At 35.3% G+C, this 22591-nt stretch overlaps 2 protein-coding genes across 2 annotated transcripts; both read left to right on the top strand.

Moving 5' to 3' along the window:
* Positions 1-168: 168 nt before the first annotated feature.
* LOC149029525 (trans-ocimene synthase, chloroplastic-like) lies at positions 169-3932 on the top strand. Its single transcript, XM_089150984.1, has 7 exons — positions 169-509; positions 596-860; positions 985-1369; positions 1619-1837; positions 1930-2068; positions 2834-3097; positions 3215-3932. The coding sequence occupies exons 1-7, from the start codon at positions 240-242 to the stop codon at positions 3500-3502; spliced, it is 1830 nt and encodes a 609-aa protein (XP_089007110.1). The 5' UTR covers positions 169-239; the 3' UTR covers positions 3503-3932.
* A 13891-nt stretch (positions 3933-17823) lies between these two features.
* LOC149029526 (trans-ocimene synthase, chloroplastic-like) lies at positions 17824-21038 on the top strand. Its single transcript, XM_089150985.1, has 7 exons — positions 17824-17975; positions 18066-18330; positions 18517-18901; positions 19128-19346; positions 19446-19584; positions 20241-20504; positions 20623-21038. The coding sequence occupies exons 1-7, from the start codon at positions 17853-17855 to the stop codon at positions 20908-20910; spliced, it is 1683 nt and encodes a 560-aa protein (XP_089007111.1). The 5' UTR covers positions 17824-17852; the 3' UTR covers positions 20911-21038.
* Positions 21039-22591: the final 1553 nt, after the last annotated feature.

Below are 22591 nucleotides of genomic sequence, written 5' to 3' on the forward strand. Positions count from 1 at the left end.
TCTCTTGTTGATGGCATGCTTTTAATGCATGGTTTTAGGCTTTTAGCCTTCCAAAAAATTTTAAAAAATACATGGTCTTTCTTTTCTCTTTCACACGATCATTTCCAAGAACTGGCGTTTTTTTTTATAACTTCAATGATATAAATAGACTCGCTTCGCAGTTAGATCCTCATGGACGATCTTACGATCTTGTAAACACTCGTCGAAACGAATTAGTGGTCTTCAACTAATCAGTCAAAATGGTCCATTCTGCTATTTCAACTACCTTTCAGCCACTCTTGAAACTGGGTTTGATACCTCAGCTCTCTTCTTCGTTTTTGGCTACCAACAGTACTATCTCATGGCTGCAAAACAGAGGCAGCAGCAACGTGTATCAACAAACGATCTCCTACACACGCTGCACACGGTGGTCGTCGGCATCACAAGAGAGTCATGAACGCCGATCGGCCCATTATCATCCTACCATTTGGGATCACCAATTCATTCAGACTCTGAAGAATCCTTGCACGGTTAGGAATCTCATCTCTTTTGAATTCCAACTATATTTTATTGCTTATATCAAACTCTCATCCCTAGCTTGTCTGGATTAATGCAGAACGAGCTCTCCTATGCTCGCCTAGAGGAGCTCAAAAAAGAGGTGAAGCTCCTTATACAGTCTACCAATCAAGACCCATTGCTTCAATTGGAACTCATCGATTTGATTCAACGGCTGGGAGTGGCTTATCACTTCGAGGAGATGATCAAAGAGTCCCTTAGTCTTCATCATCAGGGTTATTGGGAGGGCATTGATGATGATGATCTTTACAGTTCTGCCTTAAAGTTTCGACTTCTTCGACAACATGGTTATCAGCTCAGTTCAGGTAATCTGCCCATATAAAGAAATAAAATTGCATCTTCACTACTAGATCACGAACACGAATATGTATTTCTTTATTATTTTTTTCATAATGATGATACTGAATGATGATCTGTTTTAATTTATAGATGTGTTTAATGAATTCAAGAGCAAGAATGGACACTTCAAGAACTGGTTAAGTGATGAAACTGAGGGACTCTTGTCCTTGTATGAAGCTGCACATCTTGGAGTGAATGGAGAAACTCTGCTAGAGGATGCCATGGAGTTCAGTGTCTCAAGTCTCAAGTCATTGTTGATGAAGAAGTCCGGGAGTAATCTCACAGAAAGAGTGAGACAGTCACTAGAAGTTCCACTGCAATGGAGAATGGTGAGATTAGAAGCTAGAAACTCCATAAATGCTTATGAGAAGGATATCAATACGAAGAAGAGTTCATCCGTATTGCTTGAGCTAGCAAAGCAGGATTTCAACATTGTTCAGTCAGTACACCAAATGGAATTACAGGAGCTTTCGAGGTGATTTTTAGTTAAAAGTCTCTTATTTTAATACGATATGTTTAAACTCAAAATCGGAATCATCTAGGGACCAGGGACATATCACTGTCATATATTTAAATTCAATATAAAAAAATATATATTCTGGTCAAGATGCGTATAAACTCAGCCAGATGAACCTCACATCTTTTATATATATATATATATTCAATGTTATTTGTATACAATAATTTAAATATTTTTATATAATTTTTGTTTTTTTTATGGTAGGTGGTGGAGAGAATTGGCATTAGAAAAAGAGCTTTGCTTTGCAAGGGACCGACTGGTGGAGAATTTCATGTGGGCAGTTGGGATAATTTATGAACCGGGATTCTCCAAATGTAGAATAGAGCTTACCAAATTTATCTCAATACTAACAGTAATTGATGACATTTATGATGTATATGGATCACCCGATGAACTTGAACTCTTCACGAATGCGATTGAAAGGTAAATTTTAGAGACTCAATTGCCAAGTACATTTACATTCTAATTAATAGTTAATTGCTTAATGGTTTGAAATCAATCTGGAATGTTGCCAGGTGGGATATCAAAAACATAGAAGATCTTCCCAACTACATGAAGTTATGCTGCTTAGCACTCCACAATTTTGTAACTGGAGTTGTTTATGATGCACAAAGGGATCTTGGCCTGAATATCTTACCTTACATAACGAAAGAGGTTATTTCTTTTCCCCTTCTATTCATCCTCTTTTAAGGAGTTTAAAAGAAGACCCTAGGGCTTCACGCAATCTGAGCCTAAAAATAGTTCCATGGAAAATTTACTTGGTCCATCAAGGTTCAATCAGGCCAAGGAGAACAATCTTAGGTCCTGAATCCAAGTTAGAATAAGAATAAATTTAACTGAGAGAATTTAGGTTTAGATTGGATCTTGAAAAACTTGATCCACTCATCACTGTTGCAGTACTATTACACGTACACACAAAATAATCCCCTTGATTGGTGTCCCTTCATGTGTTGTAGGGGTCTAAGTTTAGTCATCATGACCCAGACTTACCTTGGTCAATCTGCCCAATTCTGGAACATGGTAGGTTGGGTTATCCAACCTTGAGGACGAGATAGGGTGAGATATTCTAGGCCCTTGGTTCACTCGGCCAAGATTAGGGTTGACACTTTGGGCCAACCCAGATAAACACTGATCTTTTCGGCTAATCAAAAGGTACAACATATAAGAATAATTATAGTCCAATAGATTCTAAAAATCATCCTACATTATTAGTAATTGGATAATAACTAGATCAGGCCAGACTAAAGTAGGGTTATGTACTTTCTCATAATGAGAAGGGGCACCCCACAAAGAACACCAATCCTTACCATATAAACAACAAATTAAGAGAGTTTATTACTTTACAAGAAAATTTATTTCATCCATATTTTTGGCAAAAACAAAGAGAGCTTTAATGAATTTCATGGTCATATTTTGTAGTGGGCAAGACTTTGCCGAGCATACTTGGTGGAAGCAAGATGGTTTTATAAGGGGTACACACCAGGATTGGAAGAATACTTGGCTAATGCATGGATAACAGTGGGTGGTCCTGCAGCCATGGTCCATGCCTATTTTTTGCAGCTGCAATGCCGCAGCATCACACCCACTGATGAGACTCTTGATTGCCTGATCCATGGCTCCAGTGATTTATTTTATTGGGCTTCTATCATAACTCGACTCACCGATGACCTAGGAACTTCCCAGGTATGTTTTTATATGCTAGCATACCTAACATTTTCCCTTGTTATATAAGAATAGAAAGTTCCTTGATCTCCAACATTTTATTAAACTTGTTTTTATATATGTGGCTGGAAAATGTAGGCTGAGATGGAAAGGGGCGATGTGCCCAAATCAATTCAGTGTTACATGAAGGAGAAAGGTGTTTCAGAGGGAGAAGCAAGACAACACATAGAAGGCTTGGTTAGGGATTCATGGAAAAAGCTTAACGAGTGTGCCCAAAGTTGTGGACTTCCTAAATGGGTTGTCGATATGGCCTTGAATATGGCTCGAACTTCCCAGTGCATCTTTCAACATGGCGATGGCATTGGTACTTCTGGTGGAGTTACCAAAAATCGAGTGCTTTCGTTGTTCATTGAGCCTCTTTCTTGATTAATCCCACGGCCAAAAGATCGATCCATGAAATGTTTCGGTCATCTAAACAATGATATGGCAAGAGTTGATATGAGCAAATTATGTATATACCATTGAGTTGTAAGCTATTATGTTGTAATGTATTTAGGGTCTTTATGGTCTTTTCAGATATGTAAGGGATATATGAGTCTTATGTATTTGTATGTAAGGTTAATAAGGTCATTTTGGTGGTTTGTATATATAGTTCTTTTGGGCCTTAGGGTTTCATATCTTCGATCATTTCGTTCTCTCTTCTGTTCGTGAGTTAGAACTGGTTTGGCTCTGGTGAAGGTGCTCTGTTGCTGTTGCTTATGAAGGTATTCTAGCATGATGTTGGTGAAGCTTAAGAGCTTCTAAGACATGGAGCTGCTGCTGCCTGGTGGTCTCATTTGGCCTTGAAGAGAGGAGCTGTTATAGGCTGTTTACCAGGTGTAGTTGTTCTCACTTGGGTTGTCTCTCTTGGTTTATGTCTTGTGAGCATACGTTGGGTAGCAATAGGGCTATAATCTTCTTTAATATCTGATTAGTGCAATGCTTGCTAAGTCTCTATACTCATCCTTGGATGTAAGTCTTTAAGACCGAACCAAGTAAAATCCTTGTATCTTACATTTTGACTATATCTTCTTGCTTATTCTGCTGCTATAAGGTAGAGATTTCTTACCATATTATGTTTATACTCTTTGGAATTTATTTTATCACATACGTTACATCTCGTATCTTTCAAACTATATATCAAATGCACTCATACTATTAAACCTGTAAACGGATTGGATTTGATTCGGATATGCCACCACTCGTATCCAGATCCGATAAGTAAAACGCCATCCGAATCTGATCCAATATACGATAGAAATTTACAAAAGGTATCCAAATAGAATTCGGAATATTGTTGGATATCTAGTAATTGTTCAATCCGATAGATTATTGATTGCTGATTATTATTTCTCGATTTCTAATTTCCGATTTCCGATTTTCTAGTTTCCGATTTCCGGTTTCTTTAGAAGAAAAAAAAAAAATAAGGGTCAGTCTAATGGTTTTTTCATAGTTTGGCCAATTGGCTATAGAAAATTTGATTAGATTTAAGGTGTGTTCAACCTATTAATTAGGGTTAACCCGTTCAACTTTAGTGAGGTTTAAACTATCACTTGGTGAGATATCATTTCAAACTAAATATACTATTATTTTTCAAAACAATAAAAATATTTTACTCTAATCGAATAAAATTTTAACGGATATTATCTAATCTAATAAGCAATCATCTGAATTTGAATCTGGTTGCTTGTTTGATGGATACAAATATTTTTCAGTAATTATTTATTTATTTATTTAGGCACTCTTAAAAGAATACGAATGCAAATCTTAAGATGATATTCAGCTATTCATTTACAGGTCTACATACTGTTAGAATAATTGGGGTTAAGTAATGACTTAGCATTTACTATATTTTCCAAAATTTTAAAATGCCCTCTTTTATTTTTTTATTTTTGGAACTAAAGTTCACTAGGCTAGTTTATGCGCACATTGACTACTCCTCCGGGGATAACTGTTACATATAATCTAAATATGAGGCGGGACTTCACCTATGGCCCCAAGGGGATTTGAACTCTGGTCTCTTATGTAGAAATGTTGGTTTTTTGCCAAGTAAACCACCCTTCAGGTTCAAAAGGCTCTCTTTTACAAAATGAAAGGAGTTTTGAAGAACAACCAATTGATTTTTAAGGTGACTAGCAAAATTCCACTTGGTTTTATATAATTTTTTTTTTAAAAGGAAACAAATACTCAAAGACTTATGAGATTGATGTTTTTAATACTCTTTTGTTGTAATAGTGAATTCTTTCCTTTAATTTATTTGTTAGAGTCTTCAATGAGAAATAATTACAGGGAAAATTTTTGAAATTCACCCTCAGTTCTCTATTTTTTACATTTTCTCCCATTTTTCCATGAAACTCAATGTAAGGAAGAATAATAAAAATAATTAAAATCAGTTAAAAGGTCATGTTAGATTTCTTGGAATCAGTATTACATTTAGACTCAATTCTCTACTCGAATAGAAGATATATGAATTTTTTGGGAGCTTATTAGTCTAAGCAGAAAGGAAACAATTTGCTTTAATGTTATTTAGATTTCTTTGACTCAAAAGAACATAACTAAGTGAAAAGGTAAAGTAAAGGGTAGTTTGGCCATTTTCAAATTTCAATATAGAATAACAGGTAAAAGTTTACTTTGTTGAGGAGAGAGTAAATAGTGAACAAGTACAAAGGAAACCGAGAAATTTTCATTTGCTATAAAAAAAATTTAAAAGCTCTATTGTCATATTGGGAGTCCAAGGGTTTTTTTTTTTTTTTTTTTTTTTTTTTGACCTTTTCTTGAGGAAAAATTAATAATAAACATCCTTTTGGATTAAAATGTAAAAAATTTTTGGTGATCAATAGATAAATAGATTTTATTCTGAAAATTTGGTTCAACATGTTTTTCTACAAATAATTTTCAATTATGTGAGTTGCCATCTAACATTGAGCACTTTATTTTTATTTTTTTGGGTACATAAAAGCTTGTAGTATTGAAAAATAAGAAGCGTGTGCAGCACCTACCACCTAGAGACTCAAGGCTCAATAATTAAAGATCAAAAACGGGCTAATATGAACTCCTTTCCCTTGTTTGAAGTCGGTGGTTTTGAGTTGCTGTTGAAAACTCCTCTGCTTCAGCACTTTATGAAACAGATATGTATTTATATTGTGTACATGCCATTGACACTCTCAGTCAGGTTTTTATTGGATAGGAAATTTTAAGACCCAAATCATGTAAAGTGGGTGAAGGATCTGAAGTGATAAATGTACTTGGTTTGACAGATTATTTTAAGATTTTTTGGCTGTTGCGTCTCCAGTATGGAATTCTAGAGGGAAAAACTTCCCCTATTTCAACAAAAGCTTCATCATTGTGATCGAAATTATCATGCCCTAATTGTATGTACCGAATCAAGCAAGAGAATCACACACGAGAGAGAGAGATTGATGACGGAGTTCGGCAATAGATGCCTACATCTCTAGGATTCAAGACTGAATCCAATCCACTATTGTCCAAGATATTACAGGTAAGGGAAAAAAGAAAGAAGTTACAGATAACACCTGACACAGGTAGTCAATGAAGCCAATACTCCTATTGAGTATTCTCCTAGCCTCAACGATCAAAAGCCCCAACAGAGAACCTCAAAGAATCGCCAAGAGCCATTACCGTAGGAGCTTGAAGATGAAGACAGCCATGGAAGATCCAGAGAGAACTCGAATCACGCAGAACATAAACCCCAAAATCGATTTGCACATATGACTTAAACCAAGCCATAAGCCCACATATACATAACCCTGAACCAGCTTGAACCAAACGGTTCAATTGAAAACATCATTTAAAATAGGAATGGTCCAGATTACCCCTAACAATCTCCCCCTTAATCTGAACATCTGAAATGACTATAGTGAACTGGATTACAACCATCATCATCCAAGTGTACCTGCACACAAAAAAACAAAGAGACCACAATACAAAGCAAATAACAAATATGCAAAATACCTAGACATGCACTAACTATGCAACACTAAAGGACTCCATACAGATATACCATGCAACAAACTGCACCAGGTATAGAAACCCTAATCAATAACTCATGATTCACAACTCACTCATATAACCATGAAGAGCACACATGCACACACCAGGCATATATCTCATAACAGAGACAAACAGAACAAGAGTCATAAAAATTTGGGCAGCATCTCCCCTAAAACTGCAACATATGCAAACTTGATAAACATACAAGACAACAACAAGAGACACACCACAATCTAAAACAAGTAATATACAACTCAAAACTACAGATACATATATACTAAGAGACAACATCACCAATTCCCAACAAATCAAGACAATGTAGGAATTTAGAAAGAGGCAATGACTTAGTACCACAGTCTACAGGATTATGCTCAGTACTTACCTTTTCAATCAAAAGTGAACCATCAGTTATCTTATCCCTAAGAAAGAAGTATTTAATATCTATATGCTTAGTCCTATCATGATAAACAAGGTTTTTACATAAGAAGATAGCACTTTGATTATCAACAACGACAACATGCTTAATCTTTAAAATACCCAATTCACACAATAAGCCATTCAACCATATATTTTCCTTCACACATTCAGATGCAACAACAAGCTCAGCCTCTGTAGTAGACAAAGCAACTACAGGCTGTTGTTGCACCTTCCAACTGATGCAATTACCAGATAACATAAAGAAATAAGAAGATAATGATTTCCTGTTATCTATATTACTAGCATAATCAGAGTATGTATATCCTTCAAGAATAAGATCACCAGGTGTGAACTTGAACAATAAACCTTTATGAACAGTACCTCTCAAATATCTTAAGAGCCACTTGAGAGCAAGCCAATGCTCTTTACCAGGATTGGACATAAACCTACTCAATACACTAATAGCATGAGCAATATCAGGTCTGGTACACATCATAAGATACATAAGAGAACCTAAAAGACTAGAATAAGGGATCTTTGACATTTCATTCTTATCAAAGCTATTCTTAGGACAATGATCATTTGAAAGTTTAAAATGTGCAGCTAAAGGAACATTAACATGTTTATAATTTAACATATTAAATTTCTCAAGGACCTTCAACAAATATAACCTTTGACCAATGAACATAATATCCTCCCCCTTATTCCTATAAATCTCAATCTCCAGAATTTTCTTGGTTGTCCCAAGTTCTTTCATTTCAAATTCAGATTTCAACTTGTTTTTAACATCTTGAATAAGATTAGAATCAACACAAGTAATCAATATATCATCAACATAAAGTATTAGATACAACACAATAGAACCTGAAATGAGAAAATATAGGCCACTGTCATAAACACTTTTCTTAAAACCTACACTCAACACAAATGAGTCAAAACATTTATTCCATTGCCTAGGAGCTTGTTTAAGTCCATAGAGAGATTTCTTCAACAAGCAAGCTTGTGATCCATCTCCAGCTGCCAAGATGCCTAAAGGAAGTTGCATATATTTCATTTCTTCTAAATTACCATGAAGAAAGGTAGTTTTGACGTCCATTTGCTATATAGTCATTTTTGTTTGAGCAACTAGGGACAACAACAATCTTATAGTCTTATACTTGGCAACTGGAGAGAAGATTTCATCATAATCCACCCCTTCTCTCTGAACAAAACATTTTGCAACAAGTCTGGCCTTATATCTTTTGGAATTATCAACTCCATCATCCTTGATTTTAAATATCCACTTACAAGGTAATAACCTTTGATCCTTGGGTTTCTTAACTAGTTCCCAAACCTGGTTCCTATTTAATGAATCTAATTCATCATTAATGGCTTGAACCCATAAATCTTTATCTTTGGAATCCAAAGCTTCCTCATAGGAACTAGGTTCATCAGACCCAAACTCAGAAACTGAAATATCAGTTTCAAGGGCAAAGTTGGCTAAATACCTTTTAGGTGGCCTAACCACTCTCCTAACTCTATCTCTTGCCAATTGATAACCACTCAGATCAGGAACCTCTTCCACCTCTCCAGTGGAAGTCTCAGAAGAGGGCAATGGCCCACTTTCAACATCAGAAACTACAACCTCAGACTCTTTATCACTAGAGCAGGGTTGAGGGGAAATCAAGGGTTCTTCAGGTATATTAAAATCAAGAGTTTGAGCAGGACTTAAGGAAACATCAACCTGCTCTAAGTCAAATTGAGTGAAGTCAGTCATTCTTTGATCAAGTGGATTCAAATTAGTATTGTCAATGGAAAGACAAGGGAACACACTCTCCCTAAAGAGAACATCTCTACTCACAAAGGTCTTAACACCAGGCACAGTCCTATCCCACAGCTTGTAGCCTTTCACCCTCTCAAGATACCCTAGAAAGATGCTCTTCTTACTCCTGGGTTCTAATTTACCAATGCTCTAGTGAGCAAAGGCTTCACAACCAAATACCCTAAGGTAGCCAAGACTGGGGGGTTTCCCCCACCACATTTCCTCAGGGGTTTTAAACCCTAAGGTAACAGAAGGACTCCTATTGATTAGGTGAACAACTGTTGTACCAGCTTCACCCCAGAAACCCTTGGGTACCCCTGAACTGATGAGCATACATCTAGTTTTGTTCAATATTGTTCTATTCATCCTTTCAGCAATGCCATTTTGCTGAGGGGTATACTTAACAGTTCTATGCCTTTGAATCCCTTTGTCATTACAAAATCCATTGAACATTTCATTAACAAATTCTAATCCATTGTCAGTTCTTAATGTTTTAACTTTCTTTCCACTCAAGTTTTCTACCAAAGCAACCCAATACTTGAACTTTTCAAAAGTTTCATCCTTGGTCTTCAATAAGAAGATCCAAACTTTCCTAGAGTAGTCATCAACAAGAGATAAGAAATAAGAGTTTCTACCATAAGACAAGACTGAAGCAGGTCCCCACAAATCAGCATGTACATATTCTAATATAGCTCCAGCTAAGTGAGACCCAGCCCCAAAGCTCAACCTGTGCTGCTTACCTAGGACACAGGACTCACAAAACTCTAAGTTTTCAATCACATCCTTGCCAAACAGGCCTTGTTTATTTAGAGCTTGCATCCCTTTATTGCTAATGTGTCCTAGCCTAGCATGCCACACACTAGTGATGGTTGACTCACTGGACAAACAACAAATATTGGAGATATCATTTAGGAATGTACTACCCTCAAATACATACAAACCAAACTGAGAAATGCCCTTTAAACATACATGAGACCCCTTAGATACAGAAAGAATACCCCCAGAGATACTAGTTTCAAACCCAGCACTATCAAGGCTACTAATTGAAACCAAGTTTCTCTTCAAGTCAGGTATATATCTAACTTCATGTAAAGTGAAAATAGATTTATTGTGATTAATCAATTTAACAAAACCAATACCAACCACATCACATAAATCATTATTTCCCATCATTACTTTGGCATTCTTTATCTCAGACAAATGTGTAAACCAGTGCATGTGAGGACACATGTGATAAGTACATCCTGAATCTAAAATCCATCCTTCTTGCCTATTACCCTCAGAGATGGTAAGCACCTCACTGATGTCTTCATAGACATTGGCTTGAACATTCTTGGGTCCAGGCATATCAGAATGGAATGTCTCCATTTCTTTCATTTTCTTTTTATATGCAAAGCAATTTTTCTTAAAATGTCCTACTTTCTTACAATAAAAACATCTCTTGGGGCTTGCATCAGGCTTGTTATTCCCATTATTATTCTTGTTGTTATTTTCATGATTTTCATATACTTTACCATTTCCCTTGGGTCTCCCTTGTTTGTAAGAGCCTTTGCCATTTACAAATAGATTTTCCCCACTGCCCTTAGTCTTACCAGAAGCCAACAGTTCTGACTCCCTATTCTTTAAAGCATCAATCAATTGTTCTAGGGAAATGTTTTGACAAGCATACTTAATTGAATTCTTAACAACAAGATAATCATTATGAAGGGAATTCAACAGGATAATAGACAGGTTTTGGTTTTCCAATTTGGTCTTTTCCCCAGTGCTGGCTAAGTCTTGAATCAACTTCTTAAACACATCTAGGTTCTCATCAAGGCTGATTGTAGGGTCCATTTTAAACCCATACAATCTTTCCTTTAGATAAATCTTATTGCCTAGATTCTTTTTCTGGTAGATTTGTTCAAGCTTATTCCAAACGTTAATAGGGGTATTGTCTTCATCATCCAGACACCTGATAACCCCATCAGTGATGTTCTAGAGCATACAACCAATTGCATTCTCCATCACTTCAGTCCTCAAGACTGGCTCAATGCTTTCAAAGAAAGCAACTGGATCATTTATGGATCTTAGGAGTTTCTGCTGAGCCATTAAAGCTCTGACCTTTCTTTTCCAAATCCCAAAGTCCCCTGTCCCATCAAACTTCTCTATGTCTACCCTGGAACCCCCCATAGGAGTATCCAATCTTAGGTAACTAGGATTCTCCCCTAGACCTACTGCTCTACTAGAGCCTGTGGTAACCACACTGGGAGGAGTGTCCTCCCCTGGTAGACAAAATTCCTTACTTGGCTCCACTTTGAAGCCGGTATCATACACCAATCAGTATATACAAGAATAAAAATTCACAATACTGATATACAATTCTGGGAAGAAAAAAAAAAAGGATTATTATAATCAAGAATTAAATAATCAGATATTAATTAATCACAAATTTATAAACTAACTTTATACAATCTCAGCAGCCTTAATTAACAGTTGCTAACGCAGCAGACCAATACAGACCAAGTATTGTGTCAAATACTAACAACAAAAAATATGGCAGCAACTGGTATAATCAAATAGCAAGAAATTAATGTGATTAATCAGTCATTAACCATCTCAGAATTATTCTACTCATACTAGATTATCATCCATCAATTGAAATCAGATTTATACAAAGAACCAAGAACATATGAGCATATAATCAGGGTTTCATCATAGAACCGAAACTTTATTGACATATATTCAGATCATGTTATAATGAGAGAGCATATATGAACATACAATTATCAGACTATGAGAACCGAATTCATATAGACATATATGAGAGGCAGCAGCGAAAGCATATACAAGAAATCAGAATTTCAAATTGAAAATAATCTTCAACCACATGAGTTTAACAATCAAATTAGGATGTAAATAATCTACAAAACCTAATTTGAAACATAGAAGCATAAACCACAAGGCTCTGATGCCAATCTGTGATCGAAATTATCATGCCCTAATTGTATGTACCGAATCAAGCAAGAGAATCACACACAAGAGAGAGAGATTGATGACGGAGTTCGGCAATAGATGCCTACATCTCTGGGATTCAAGACTGAATCCAATCCACTATTGTCCAAGATATTACAGGTAAGGGAAGAAAGAAAGAAGTTACAGATAACACCTGATACAGGTAGTCAATGAAGCCAATACTCCCATCGAGTATTCTCCTAGGCTCAACGATCAAAAGCCCCAACAGAGAACCTCAAAGAATCGCCAAGAAGCCATTACCGCAGGAGCTTGAAGATGAAGATAGCCATGGAAGATCCAGAGAGAACTCGAATCACGCAGAACATAAACCCCAAAATCGATTTGCACATATGACTTAAACCAAGCCATAAGCCCACATATACATAACCCTGAACCAGCTTGAACCAAATGGTTCAATTGAAAACATCATTTAAAATAGGAATGGTCCAGATTACCCCTAACAATCATCATCTATCTTATCCGATCTTCCAATGCTCAAACCCTTGGACTTCCTTTAATTCATCTTTCCCACCCTTTAGCCTTTGAATTGTTGAAACCTTGAGAAGAAAAGTAAAGCTTCATTTCTTTTCTGAATGTGTTTTCAAATAAGTCGTCACAATCGTCTCATTTAGTCGTCTACCATGTCTATCCTAACCCAATTCTCCTCTAAACTTATGTTCAACCGCTGAAAACATTATCTTAGTTTTGAAAAGTTGGAATCATCTTACATGTTGTTTATCGTCGTCCCTAGTATGTTGGTCTTCTTTGGAATTGTTGGAACCTTGTACTACCTTTTTCCTTTTAGGATCGACTAAAGCTAGCATCTAATTCCGCCCTGCTTTCCATATGGCGAGATCGTCTGAATCCCTCCCCACAAGTGTCTTTCCCTTGTTTCACCAACCACCCTATCAATCATCCCAAAGAATCTAATGTTCATCTCCATTGATTCTGAATCAGCACTTCGCTTATTCTCTCTCGTCGATGAATGTTAGAATATTAATAAACAATTCAACATAAGATAGGTTTCCTTATTGGCCTGATATGAGTAATATATGGTTACTAAAACTCTTATATGTATTGGTTAATATAGGCTTATAGGGATTGTTAGATCTTGATTGACAATCTAATAAGTTTGTTTATATAAAGGATGTTAGTTAGATCCCTCCTATAAACATTAATGCATCACATTATTCTTTGCACATAAAGTGTTAGTTTAGAGGGGTTGTTCCATCGAACCAGTGAATAGGAATGAGTCTAGAGGAAAAGATCTAGTATCAAGTTGATCATAGAATCAACTTTAGGTTCATTCTTCATGGAAGACTAAAGAAAACATTTCAATGGATCCTAAATAATGTATGTTTTATCATCTTATATTATTATTATCTTAAGGTGTTTTTTTATCAATCTATGTGATCCTAGATAGATTTAATCTTATGTGTGATATCAAAGCAATATAAAATTGATTAAAGACCCATAAATATGTTGATTGATGAATTTAGGGTTCCAAAATCAAACCCATAAATTTCGTGAATTTTCTCCCCTGGGATTCTGTCGAATCCGTACGGTTTTTACCCTATAATTTTTTTTCTACAATGAATCTTAAAAATTCTAGACTATCACTGCATAGAGCTCGAAAAAACAAAGAAATCGATATATTGTAAGCCACCATCGGACACTAGACGCACTGCCAGAATCCGGCAAGTCAATTTTAGTTTTTTTTATATTAATTTAATTAAAATAAAATATATTGGTGCTGTGCTTTTTTTCTTTGGCAGGAACGAGTTACAATAGAATACATCTTGTTTATCTAGACGAAATGTGAGGAATAGCTATTCCAATGCCCAAAATTTTTACGATGCTCAGTAGCTTCTCGATGGCTTCTCTTGCATTGCCGGGAATGAGTGGTTTTGTTGCGGAATTGATAGTGTTTTTTGGAATACTTACTAGCCCAAAATATCTTTTAATGGCAAAAATACTAATTACTTTAGTAATGGCAATTGGAATGATATTAACTCCTATTTATTCATTATCTATGTCATGCCAGATGTTCTATGGATACAAGGTATTCAATGCTCTAAACTCTTTTTTTTATTATTTTTTTATTTATTCTGGGCCACCATAACTCTTTGTTGCGATCTCTATCTTTCCACCTGTAATAGGTATTGGTATTTATCCAGATTTTGTTCTCTCAATATCAGTTGACAAGGTTGAGGCTATTTTGTCTATTTTTTTTTTTATAAATTATAGTTTTTTAGATTAAAGATAGTTTTCATCAATAAGACAGAAAACAAAAAGAAAAAATACTGGCATTTTTAAACGTTGAAGAAAAAAAATAAAAAATAAAAAGTTTTTCTGTTTTGAAGTAAGAAAATGAAGTGAATTGGAATTGTAATCGGATACCTTTAACGTTTTTGAGAATTATTTGAATTGCTACTTGATTCAAATAGTTCTCAAAAATTGAGACAAAGTTTCGTTACATACATTCTTCCTATGTATTGGATTCGTCAAATCCTTTCTTCAATTAGAGGCTAATGTGAATGAACCATAACACCCTATTCTTAATAGATTGACCCCAAAATAGCAGATCCAAATTATAAGAAATCCTAGTGAAGCCACAATTGCGGAATTTGCACCTTGCAAATTTTTATTTCTTCGAGTATGTTAATAAATCGCAAATATAGTCCAAGTAATAAATGCCCAAGTTTCTTTGGGGTCCCAATTCCAGTAGGCCCCCCATGCCTCATTAGCCCATACTGCTCTGGAAAGAATACCTATGGTTAAAAGGAGAAACCCTAGGCTAATGACACGATAACTCAAATTATCCAATTGTTGAATCAATTGATACCTGTGAAATTTTCTAAAGGAAAGAAAAAAAGTATTTCGTAAAACATTCTTTCTTTCATTCATGCATTGGATCTCACTAAAGAAAAATGATCCAATTAATAAATTAATGATTGTTTTTACCAAAAATCTCTATGTTTTTCGAAATATAATGACTAGAAGAGCTACAAATAATAATGATCCACATAAAAGATTTGCATCGAACTTAGAAAGTTCAGTTGACGACCGAGAAATCATCAAGTCATTTTTGAGATGGTCTATTCTGAGAATGATTAGCAGCTAGGAAATCCAACAGTGACAACTTTTACATAGTATTTCTTTTTACAATTTAGGCTTTTGTGACCTGAACTGAAACATCAGTTTCTTGATCAGGGACTAAAGGAACTGAAGGAGTCTACAATTCAGTTGGCTTCAAGCATGGGAAATATTGATGCTCTAGTTGACGAGCCAGTATTTGATGTTGAGAAGGAGATCGATGATCTTCTGCCTATTGAGGTCAGAAAACAGCGGCTTAGCAACTTGCTACAATCTTTGATGGTGGGAGGAGAAGACGATGTTGGGTTTAGGGTTTTTTCTTTTTGGGAAGCTGAGGTTCATCCGGGCCAGCTTGCGCGCACGTTGATTACATCCTCAATGGAAAGACACTGTCCGCAAGGGTCAAACCCACGACCTCTCTGTTGGTGCTATTTCTGCCGATCGCCTCGAACCGTAGTTTTCCGCACCGAACTCCTCAGATCTGATTCGATCTGGTTTGCTCTTCGATCGATCAACCTCTCACTCCTGAAAGAAACAGAATACCAGTAAGAAACGGAGCCGATCGTCTTGATCTTTCAGGAGTGAGAGGTTGATCGATCGAAGAGCAAACCAGATCGAATCAGATCTGAGGAGTTCGATGCGGAAAACTACGGTTTGAGGTGATCGGCAGAAATAGCACCAACACTCTCTGCTGAGGAGCATGGATCTCTACACTCTACCACTGGGTTTAGGTTTTTGTTGAGATGAATGAATAGAAAAGACGTTGAGTTCAGGTTTATAATTATTATTATTATCTTTTATTTTGAAAAACTAAAGAAACAATGTACTGATTTGGTTTAACCATATCGGTCCATTTTCCCAGACCGTTTCATTGTTACTGAACTTTTGAGAAATAAACAATTAAAAATTAGTAAGCTGATTTCAGCCTCTAACACGTGGTGGCCATCCAGAGTGGCCGTTGGGTTTTGGGCCTCTGAGCTGAGGATTAAAAATCCCACTGATCCATGCGTTGCTCTAGGAGTCACAAGATTATTAGTTTTTATTTTTTATCTTTTCAAGTGGAAGGGTACCTAGCTATTTATAAACCATTATATCTCATCAAAGTATTATTTGGCTCATGTCATTGATCAAGACTCAAGAGTCAAGAACAAGTTATTTTTAATTCATTCGAGTCCGTATCGTTTTTGCTGACATCAACGCCACGTACATAGATGACAATCAAGTAAGTTTCTAATTATTTTTTTATACATCCACATGCTAATTTTAATTTATATTAGAATAATTATTATTATTTGTTATATTATTATAGTTTAGTTACTAACCAAATTTTATTATTTTATGAAGTTACTATTGCCTCTCACTTTTAATGGTATTTAAAAATGGTTAAGATTTGGTGTGCAATATTCATTTTTGACTTCATTAGAATTAAAAAGTCAAAAGACTATATTATATTCATCTATAAAACCATGTAGAATACTAATTTTGTCCTTCTACTCTACTCATTTTGAATTTCAAGGAGTGTAATCGTGAGAATATGACATAAATGATAAATAAATAGTAACAAACCTTAGATTATCTTGGTGTTGTTAAAAGAAAAAAGTACAATGTCGGCAAGTCACCAATTAACTAATGGAGCCTCTTAGCAAAGGGACAATAATAATTTGAGGCAAAATATAAGGTTGGGTAAGTAATATTAGAAAAGTACAGGTGATAAAGTAGTAATTAAGTTGTAGTAAAAAGAAAATCAATAATTCTAGCAAAAGATAGAGAAAATCAGTAATACACATCTAACCTTAATGGCCTCATAACATGGTTAGAAGTTAGGAAAGAATGTAATTTCATAAAAAATAAATTTTTATAATTTAATGGGTCATTCACTCGAGTTTGACTTTACTGCTGTGCAATTAATGCGCAGCACTATACTGCAAAGTATGAAAATGCACCTCTTAAAAATGGGCTGTCGGAATTGAATAGTCGATATCTCAATCTCAACTATTCGCGCATTAATTATGCAGCATCCAAACAAGTTCCGTTTCCCTCTTTTGTGCAATCACCATGTGGACATTATTTTCTTTAACCAATATAATGTATTTTATGTATACCTAAAAGATATATCAACGCATTGAATAAACTATCTCCTCTCTTAATGGTTTTAAGCATGTTTTAATGCATGGTTTTGCCTATCAAAAAATTAAAAAAAAAAAAAAAGATAATTTTCATCTGGAGCATGAGGTTGGTCCAAGTCTTTTTTTTAAATGCACGTCTTTCTTTTCACTTTCTCACGATCATTTCCAAGAACTTGCGTTTTTTTATAACTTCAATGATATAAAAAGACTCGATTTGCGGTTAGATCCTCATGGACGACAGCTTTTTCATACCTCAGATCTCTTGTTCGTTTTTGGCTATCAACAGTACCATCTCATGGCTGCAAAACAGAGGCAGCAGCAGCAGCAGGAGGAAGACAGTCATGAACGCCGATCGGCCCATTATCATCCTACCATTTGGGATCACCAATTCATTCAGACTCTGAAGAATCCTTGCATGGTTGTGAATCTCATCTCTTTTGAATTCATTCCTACTATATTTTATTGCTTATATCAAACTCTCATCCCTAGCTTGTCTGGATTAACACAGAATGAGCTCTCTTATGCTCGCCTAGAGGAGCTCAAGAAAGAGGTGAAGCTCCTTATACAGTCTACCAATCAAGACCCATTACTTCAGTTGAAACTCATCGATTTGATTCAACGACTGGGAGTGGCTTATCACTTCGAGGAGATGATCAAAGAGTCCCTTAGTCTTCATCATCTGGGTTTTTGGGAGGGCATTGATGATGATGATCTTTACACTGCTGCCTTAAAGTTTCGACTTCTTCGACAACATGGTTATCAGATCAGTTCAGGTGATCTGCACATATAAAGAAATAAAATTGCATCTTCAGTTCTTCACTACTAGATCACGAAAACGAATATTTATTTCTGTATTATTATATATATATATATATATATATATATATATATATATATATATATATATATATATATATATATATATATATTTCATAATGATGATCTGTTTTAATTTACAGATGTGTTTAATGAATTCAAGAACAAGAATGGAAACTTCAAGAACTGGTTAGGTGATGAAACTGAGGGACTCTTGTCCTTGTATGAAGCTGCACATCTTGGAGTGAATGGAGAAACTCTGCTAGAGGATGCCATGGAGTTCAGTGTCTCAAGTCTAAAGTCATTGTTGATGGAAAAATCCGGGAGTAATCTCGCAGAAAGAGTGAGACAGTCACTAGAAGTTCCATTGCAATGGAGAATGGTGAGATTAGAAGCTAGAAACTCCATAAATGCTTATGAGAAGGATATCAATACCAAGAAGAGTTTGTCCGTATTGCTTGAGCTAGCAAAGCTGGATTTCAACATTGTGCAGTCAGTACACCAAAAGGATTTACAGAAGCTTTCAAGGTGATTTTTAGTTAAAAGTCTCTTATTTTAATAAGATATGTCTAAACTAAAAATCCAAATCATCTTGGGACCAAGGACATATCACTGCCATATATTTAAATTCAATATAAAAAAAAATTTACCCTCATCGAGCTGCGTGTAAACTACTCAGATATTATATATATTCAATGTTATTTGTATACAATAATTTAAATATTTTTATATAATTTTTATTTTTTTATGATAGATGGTGGAGAGAATTGGCATTAGAAAAAGAGCTTTGCTTTGCAAGGGACCGACTGGTGGAGAATTTCATGTGGACAGTTGGGGTGATCTATGAACCGAGATTCTCCAAATGTAGAATAGAGCTCACCAAATTAATCTCAATATTAACAGTAATTGATGACATTTATGATGTATATGGATCACTCGATGAACTTGAACTCTTCACGAGTGCGATTGAAAGGTAAATTTTAGAGACTTAATTTCCAGGTACATTTACATTCTAATTAATAGTTAATTGCTTTAATTATTTTGGTTTGAAATCAATTTGAAATGTTGCTAGGTGGGATATCAAAAACATAGAAGAACTTCCCAACTACATGAAGTTATGCTACTTAGCACTCCTCAACTTTGGAACTGGAATGGTTTATGATGCACAAAGGGATCTTGGCATGAATATCTTACCCTACATAAACACAGAGGTTATTTCCTTTTCCCTTCTATTCATCCTCTTTTAAGGAGGTTAAAAGAAGACCCTAGGGCAATCTGAGCCTAAAAATTGTTCCATGGAAAATTTACTTGGTCCATCAAGGTTCAATCCGGCCAAGGAGAACAATCTTAGGTTCTGAATCCAATTTAGCATAAGAATAAATTTAACTAAGAGAATTCAGGTTTAGATTGGATTTTGAAAAACTCGATCCACTCATCCCTGATGCAGTAGTATTACACGTACACACAAAATAATCCCCTTGACCGATGCAACCCCTCCCTTCTTAACCGCCCCCTTCTAAACTCAATCCACTCATCCCTGATGCAGTAGTATTACACGTACACACAAAATAATCCCCTTGACTGATGACCCAGACTTACCTTGGTCTGCCCAGTTCTAGAACATGGAAGGTTGTGTTATCCAACCTTGAGGATGAGATAGGGTGAGATATTCTAGACCCTTGGTTCACTTGGCCGGATTAGGTAATGTACTTTCTCATTATGAGAAGGGGCTCCCCACAAAGAACACCAATCCTTACAATATAAACAACAAAGAGAGTTTTTATTACTTTACAAGAAAATTTATTTGATCCCTATTTTTGGCAAAAACAAAGAGAGCTTTAATGAATTTCATGGTCATATTTTGTAGTGGGCAAGACTTTGCCGAGCATATTTGGTGGAAGCAAGATGGTTTTATAAGGGGTACACACCAGGATTGGAAGAATACTTGGATAATGCATGGATAACAGTGGGTGGTCCTGTAGCTATGGTCCATGCCTATATTTTGCAGCTGCAATGCCGCAGCATCACACCAGCTGTTGAGACTCTTGATTGCCTGATCCATGGCTCCAGTGATTTACTTTATAGGGCTTCTATCATAACTCGACTCACCGATGACCTAGGAACTTCCCAGGTATGTTTTTCTATGCTGGCATACCTGACATTTTCCCTTGTTATATAAGAATAGATAGTTCCTTAATCTCCCACATTTTATTAAACTTGTTTTTTATATATGTGGTTGGCAAATGAAGGCTGAGATGGAAAGGGGTGATGTGCACAAATCAATTCAGTGTTACATGAAGGAGAAAGGTGTTTCAGAGGGAGAAGCAAGACAACACATAGAAGGCATGGTTAGGGATTCATGGAAAAAGCTTAACGAGTGTGCCCAAAGTTGTGCACTCCCTAAATGGGTTGTGGACATGGCCTTGAATATGGCTCGAACTTCCCAGTGCATCTTTCAATATGGCGATGGCATTGGTACTTCTGGGGGAGTTACCAAAAATCGAGTGCTTTCGTTGTTCATTGAGCCTCTTTCTTGATTCCCACAACCAAAAGATCTGTGAAATGTTTCAATCATCATATCATATAAGAGTTGATACGTATAATTATGAGCAAATTATGGTATACTCTTGTGTTGTAAACTATTATGTTTATATTCTTGGAATTTATTTTATCACATATGTTACATCTCTTATCTTTCAAATTATATATCAAATGCACTCATACCATTAGACATGTAAACGGATTGGATTCGATTCGGATATACCACCACTCGTATCCAAATCCGATAAGTAAAATGCTATTAGAATCTGATCCAATATACGATAGAAATTTACATAAGGTATCCAAATCAAATCCGGAATATTGTCGGATATCTAGTAATTGTTCAATCGAATAAATTATTGATTGATGATTATTATTTATTGAGTTCTGATTTCCAATTTCCGATTTTCTAGTTTCCGATTTTCGGTTTCCGAATCTTATTATTAACTCTTTTTAGAAGAAGAAAAAGGTCAGTCTAATGGGTTTTCCATAGTTTGGCCAATTGCTATAGAAAATTTGATGGGATTTAGAGTGAGTTCATTACCAGTTTGACTTTACTGAGGTTTAAACTATCACTTGGTGAGATATCATTTCAAACAAAACATACTATTATTTTTCAAAACAATAAAAATACTTTACTCTAATCGGATAAAAATTTTAATAGATATTATCCGATTTGATAAGCAATCATCTGAAATTGAATCTAGTTGCTTTTTGGATGGATATAATATTTTCCAGTAATTTTTATTTTGGATTTAGGCACCCTTAAAAGAATACAAATCTTAAGACGATATTCGGCTATTCATTTATAGAGAATAGCCAAGTCAACATACTGTTAGAATAATGGGGGTTAAGTAATGACTTAGCATTTACTATATTTTTCAAAATTTAAAAATGCCCTCTTTTATTTTTGGAATTGAAGTTCACCAGGCTAGTTTATGCACACCTTGACTACTCCTCGAGGGAAAACTGTTACACATAATCTAAATATAAAGCAGTGCTTCACCTTTGGCCCCGAGGGGATTCGAGCTCTAGTCTCCTATGTAGAAATTTTGGTCTTTTGCCAAGTAAGCCACCCCTCAGGTTCAAAATGCTCTCTTTATGAAATGAAAGAAAAAAATGGGAGAGGAGTTTTGAAGAACAACCCACTGATTTTTAAATAGACTAACAAAATTCCACGTGATTTATATCATTTAAAAAATAATAATAATAATTAAAGACTTATGAGATGGATGTTTTTAATACTTTTTTTCTGTAATAATGAATTCTTTCTTTTAATTTATTTGTTAGAGTCTTCAGTGAGAAATAATTGTAGGGAAAATTTTTGAAATTCACCCTCTGTTCTCTATTTCTTACATTTTCTCTCATTTTTCCATGAAATGCAATGTAGGGAAGAAATGGAAGAATAATTAAAATCAGTTAAAAGATCATGTTAGATTTTTCGGACTCAGTATTATATTTAGACTCAATTCTCTACTTGAATAGAAGATATATGAAGTTTTTGGGAGTTTATTAGTCTAAGCAGGAAACAATATGCTATAATGTTATTTAGATTTCTTTGACTCAAAAGAACATAATTAAGTGAAAAGGTAATAATAAAGTCTAGTTTGGTCATTTTCAAATTTCAACATAGAATCAGTGGAAACAGAGAAATTTTCATATGCTATAAAAGATTAT

Source organism: Hakea prostrata, chromosome 1 (genome assembly GCF_041222555.1).
Source record: "Hakea prostrata isolate BN-2017 chromosome 1, UWA_Hpros_2, whole genome shotgun sequence".
Taxonomy (NCBI): Eukaryota; Viridiplantae; Streptophyta; class Magnoliopsida; order Proteales; family Proteaceae; genus Hakea; species Hakea prostrata.